General features: G+C 55.8%; 1 protein-coding gene across 1 annotated transcript in view; it reads right to left on the bottom strand.

Moving 5' to 3' along the window:
- Positions 1-2,818: 2,818 nt before the first annotated feature.
- The window catches only part of LOC137620090 (calponin homology domain-containing protein DDB_G0272472-like), a 4,322-nt gene continuing 1,350 nt past the window's right edge, over positions 2,819-5,790 (bottom strand). Inside the window, exons 1-2 of the mRNA XM_068350367.1 lie at positions 5,761-5,790; positions 2,819-2,824 (exon numbers count right to left, since the gene is read on the bottom strand). The exon at positions 5,761-5,790 is cut by the window's right edge and continues 1,350 nt beyond it. Of these exons, the coding sequence (XP_068206468.1) occupies positions 2,819-2,824; positions 5,761-5,790 (36 nt within the window). The remainder of the gene's footprint in view (positions 2,825-5,760) is intronic.

Below are 5,790 nucleotides of genomic sequence, written 5' to 3'. Positions count from 1 at the left end.
TTGAAGCTAAGCGGGCCAGGCAATGAAACCAAGCGTTATTGTAAGCCGGGCACTGAAGAAAAGCGGGCCAGGCGGTGAAGCCAAGCACCATTGTTGGGTTGGGCTGTGAAGCCAAGTGCCATTGTAGGCCAGGCGGTGAAGCCAAACCGGCCAGGCGGTGAAGCCAAGCGCCATTGTAGACCAGGCGGTGAAGCCAAGCGCCATTGTTGGGCCGGGGGTGAAGCCAAGCGTCATGTTTGGGCCGGGCGGTTAAGCCAAGTGGTCCGTGCGGTGAAGCCAAGCGGGCCAGGCGGTGAAGCCAAGCGCCATTGTAGGCGAGGCAGTGAAGCCAAGCAGACCAGGTGGTGAAGCCAAGCGTCATTTTCCCCACCCAAACAGGATGCGCTCATTCATCATTATACAGTTGTTCTTCACATGCATAGCCAGTCCTTAAGCCTAAAAAAAAAAACCTTAAGCCTAAAAAAAAAAAAAGAAAAAAATCAATTTAACAATCCTGAGCGCTATTGTTGGGCCAGGCGGTGAAGCCAAGCGGGCCAGGCGATGAAGCCAAGCGCCATTGTTGTGCCGGGCGATGAAACCAAGCGGGCCAGGCGGTGAAGCCAAGCGCCATTGTTGTGGCGGGCGATGAAGTCAAGCGGGCCAGGCGGTGAAGCCAAGCGCCATTGTTGTGCCGGGCGATGAAGCCAAGGGGGCCAGGCGGTGAAGCCAAGCGCCATTGTTGTGCCGGGCGATGAAGCCAAGGGGGCCAGGCGGTGAAGCCAAGCGCCATTGTTGTGCCGGGCGATGAAGCCAAGGGAGCCAGGCGGTGAAGCCAAGCGCCATTGTTGTGCCGGGCGATGAAGCCAAGGGGGCCAGGCGGTGAAGCCAAGCACCATTGTCGTGTCGGGCGATGAAGCCCAAGGGGCCAGGCAGTGAAGCCAAGCGCCATTGTTGTGCCGGGCGAGGAAGCCAAGCGGGCCAGGCAATGAAGCCAAGCACCATTGTTGTGCCGGGAAATGAAGCCAAGCGGGCCAGGCGGTGAAGCCAAGTGGGCCAGGCGGTGAAGCCAAGCGGGCCAGGCGGTGAAGCCAAGCGCCATTGTTGTGCCGGGTGATGAAGCCAAACGGGCCAGGCACTGAAGCCAAGCACCATAGTTGTGCCGGGCGATGAAGCCAAACGGGCCAGGCAATGAAGCCAAGCACCATTGTTGTGCCGGGCGATGAAGCCAAGCGGGCCAGGCGGTGAAGCCAAGCGCCATTGTTGTGCCGGGCAATGAAGCCAGCGGGCCAGGCAGGGAAGCCAAGCGCCATTGTTGTGCTGGGCAATGAAGCCAAGCGGGCCAGGCGGTGAAGCCAAGCGCCATTGTTGTGCCGAGCGATAAAGCCAAGCGGGCCAGGCAATGAAGCCAAGCGCCATTGTTGTGCCGGACACTGAAGCCAAGCGGGCCAGGCGGTGAAGCCAAGCACCATTGTTGTGCCGGGCAATGAAGCCAAGCACCATTGTTGTGCCGGGCGATGAAGCCAAGCGCCATTGTTGTGCCGGGCGATGAAGCCAAGCGGGCCAGGCAATGAAGCCAAGCGCCATTGTTGTGCCGGGCAATGAAGCCAAGCGGGCCAGGCAATGAAGCCAAGTGCCATTGTTGTGCCAGGCAGTGAAGCCAAGTGGGCCAGGCAATGAAGCCAAGCGCCATTGTTGTGCCGGGCGATGAAGCCAAGCGGGCCAGGCAATGAAGCCAAGCACCATTGTTGTGCCGGGCAGTGAAGCCAAGCGGGCCAGGTGGTGAAGCCAAGCGCTATTGTAAGCCGGGCGGTGAAGCCAAGCAGGCCAGGCGGTGAAGCCAAGCACCATTGTTGGGCCGGGCGATGAAGCCAAGCGGGCCGGGCGATGAAGCCAAGCGGGCCGGGCGATGAAGCCAATCGGGCCAGGCGATGAAGCCAAGCACCATTGTTTTGCTGGGGGGTAAAGCCAAGAGGGCCAGGTGGTGAAGCCAAGCGCCATTGTAAGCCGGGCTGTGAAGCCAAGCACCATTGTAAGCTGGGCACTGAAGCCAAGCGGCCCAGGCAGTGAAGCCAAGTGCCATTGTTGGGCCGGGCGGTGAAGCCAAGCGGGCCAGGCGGTGAAGCCAAGCGGAGCAGGGGGTAAAGCCAAGCGCCATTGTTCTCCTGGGCGGTAAAGCCAAGCGGGCCAGGTGGTGAAGCCAAGCACCATTGTAAGCCGGGCGGTGAAGCCAAGCGGGCCAGGCAGTGAAGCCAAGTGCCATTGTTTTGCCGGGCGGTGAAGCCAAGTGCCATTGTAGGCCAGGTGTTGAAGCCAAGCACCTTTGTTTTGCCGAGCGGTGAAGCCAAGCGGGCCAGGAGGTAGAGCCAAGCACCATTGTTTTGCCGGGCGTTGAAGCTAAGCGGGCCAGGCAGTGAAACCAAGCGTTATTGTAAGCCGGGCACTGAAGCCAAGCGGGCCAGGCGGTGAAGCCAGGCACCATTGTTGGGTTGGGCTGTGAAGCCAAGTGCCATTGTAGGCCAGGCGGTGAAGCCAAGCCGGCCAGGCGGTGAAGCCAAGCGCCATTGTAGGCCAGGCGGTGAAGCCAAGCGCCATTGTTGGGCCGGGGGTGAAGCCAAGCGTCATGTTTGGGCCGGGCGGTTAAGCCAAGTGGTCCGTGCGGTGAAGCCAAGCGGGCCAGGCGGTGAAGCCAAGCGCCATTGTAGGCGAGGCAGTGAAGCCAAGTAGGCCAGGTGGTGAAGCCAAGCGTCATTTTCCCCACCCAAACAAAATGCGCTCATTCATCATTATACAGTTGTTCTTCACATGCATAGCCAGTCCTTTTGCCTACAAAAAAAAAACCTTAAGCCTAAAAAAAAATAAAAGAAAAAAATCAATTTAACAATCCTGAGCGCTATTGTTGGGCCAGGCGGTGAAGCCAAGCGGGCCAGGCGATGAAGCCAAACGCCATTGTTGTGCCGGGCGATGAAGCCAAGCGGGCCAGGCGGTGAAGCCAAGCGCCATTGTTGTGCCGGGCGATGAAGCCAAGCGGGCCAGGCGGTGAAGCCAAGCGCCATTGTTGTGCTGGGCGATGAAGCCAAGGGGGCCAGGCGGTGAAGCCAAGCGCCATTGTTGTGCCGGGCGATGAAGCCAAGCGGGCCAGGCGGTGAAGCCAAGCGCCATTGTTGTGTCAGGCGATGATGCCAAAGGGGCCAGGCGGTGAAGCCAAGCGCCATTGTTGTGCCGGCCGATGAAGCCAAGCGGGCCAGGCAATGAAGCCAAGCACCATTGTTGTGCCGGGCGATGAAGCCAAGCGGGCCAGGCTGTGAAGCCAAGCGGGCCAGGCGGTGAAGCCAAGCGGGCCAGGCGGTGAAGCCAAGCGGGCCAGGCGGTGAAGCCAAGCGCCATTGTTGTGCCGGGTGATGAAGCCAAACGGGCCAGGCACTGAAGCCAAGCACCATTGTTGTGCCGGGCGATGAAGCCAAGCGGGCCAGGCAATGAAGCCAAGCACCATTGTTGTGCCGGGCGATGAAGCCAAGCAGGCCAGGCGGTGAAGCCAAGCGGGCCAGGCGGTGAAGCCAAGCGCCATTGTTGTGCCGGGCAATGAAGCCAGCGGGCCAGGCGGTGAAGCCAAGCGCCATTGTTGTGCTGGGCAATGAAGCCAAGCGGGCCAGGCGGTGAAGCCAAGCGCCATTGTTGTGCCGGGCAATGAAGCCAAGCGGGCCAGGCAGTGAAGCCAAGCGCCATTGTTGTGCCGGGTGATGAAGCCAAGCGCCATTGTTGTGCCGGGCGATGAAGCCAAGCGGGCCAGGCAGTGAAGCCAAGCGCCATTGTTGTGCCGGGTGATGAAGCCAAGCGCCATTGTTGTGCCGGGCGATGAAGCCAAGCGGGCCAGGCAATGAAGCCAAGCGCCATTGTTGTGCCGGGCAATGAAGCCAAGCGGGCCAGGCAGTGAAGCCAAGCTCCATTGTTGTGCCGGGTGATGAAGCCAAGCGCCATTGTTGTGCCGGGCGATGAAGCCAAGCGGGCCAGGCAATGAAGCCAAGCGCCATTGTTGTGCCGGGCAATGAAGCCAAGCGGGCCAGGCGATGAAGCCAAGCGCCATTGTTGTGCCAGGCAGTGAAGCCAAGCAGGCCAGGCGGTGAAGCCAAGCGCCATTGTTGTGCCGGGCGATGAAGCCAAGCGGGCCAGGCAATGAAGCCAAGCGCCATTGTTGTGCCGGGCGATGAAGCCAAGCGGGCCAGGCAATGAAGCCAAGCACCATTGTTGTGCCAGGCAGTGAAGCCAAGCTGGCCAGGCGGTGAAGCCATGCGCCATTGTTGGGCCGGGCAGTGAAGCCAAGCGGGCCAGGCGGTGAAGCCAAGCACCATTGTTGGGCCGGGCAGTGAAGCCAAGCGGGCCAGGTGGTGAAGCCAAGCGCCATTTTGCCCAGGCGGTGTAGCCAAGTGCCATTGTAGGCCGGGCGGTGAAGCCAAGCGTCATTTTACCCACTCAAACAAGACACGCTCATTCATCATTATCAGGGTTTCTTCACCTGCATAGCCAGTCCTTCAGCTTAAAAAAGAACCTTAAACCTAAAAAAAAAAACCTTAAGCCTAAAAAAAACCTTAAGCCTAAAAAAAACCTTAAGCCTGAAAAAAACCTTAAGCCTAAGAAAAATAACCTTAAGCCTAAGAAAAAACCTTAAACCTAAAAAAAAAACCTTAAGCCTAAAAAAAAAACCTTAAGCCTAAATAAATGAACAATTTTGTGAAGGCATCAGCTCACCAATTGTAAGGACCAAAACTTACTCTGCTCATCCCAGTTCTTCAACCTTCATCAGCAGCCATTTGATATCAGAACACCTTTCCAGACTGACCTGCTCTGAAGAGGCGCAGCTTCCTTCACTAGCTGATTATCTTGGTCCAACCTGTAAGGACAAGACTGCCTACTAGAAGAAGCCTAGCTCGTTCCCTCTGCAGAGCCGGTCTTCTAGATTATTTCCCCAGAACCACCCGAAGGTTGATATCCGAAAGAATAGATCTAGATATCCGACCATTTGTACACTCGGCAAACGGCTTGTACTCGTCCATTAAGGTACAGAACATACTAGAATCAGCAGGGTTTCTTCCCTCAGGAGGCCATTGTCCTCCAGGTTATTCCAAGAGTTGTAATTCAAGCTGGATAGTTAAGCCTTGCAGCCTCCAAGCTGGTCAGTCCTTCCAAGTATCCTCCCTCTAGCTGTCTGTCAATCAGTCAGTCCATAGATCCCGGTGGGGGGGGGGGAGGGGATCTCCTTCCTGTGGATGTGGTATCTCGAACTTGTCCTGATTGGATTGAGCACAATTATCTGAAGGTTTAGTCCTGGCAAAACTCGGCTGAATCTCCTTTCCCTCACAAAATAAACTGAAATTAAACTTTTTTTGTTTTTTTTTTCTTTCTTTTTTGGGGGTTTTTCATTTTTTTATTTTTTTTATTTTTTTTTCATTTTTTATTTTTTTTTCATTTTTTATTTATTTTTTTATTTTTTCTTCATTTTTTTTTTTTTTTTTCATTTTTTTTTTACCCATTTACTGATCGAAGTATTTAAGTACCAGTGAGACTCCTCAGAAGCCATTCGATATGATCAGCTGCTAATGGAACCTGCTTAATGGTACCACTGATGGTGATTAAATTACTATATTCGTGCTTTCGTGGCATATCTATTAAGCTGACTCCACTCTGCCGGGTGATTTCCATCAGCGTCCTTCCACTCCATATATGGCTCTGTGGAACTTCCTCGGGACATTCAAGTCGACAGCCACGTACCCGTTGAGGCCACAGTACCTTTTCACCTTGGAAGGTGATGTGACTACT

The sequence above is a fragment of the Palaemon carinicauda genome, chromosome 2, assembly GCF_036898095.1.
Source record: "Palaemon carinicauda isolate YSFRI2023 chromosome 2, ASM3689809v2, whole genome shotgun sequence".
NCBI lineage: Eukaryota > Metazoa > Arthropoda > Malacostraca > Decapoda > Palaemonidae > Palaemon > Palaemon carinicauda.
Note: the sequence above shows the minus strand (reverse complement) of the source record. Positions and strands in the feature narration are given on the sequence as shown.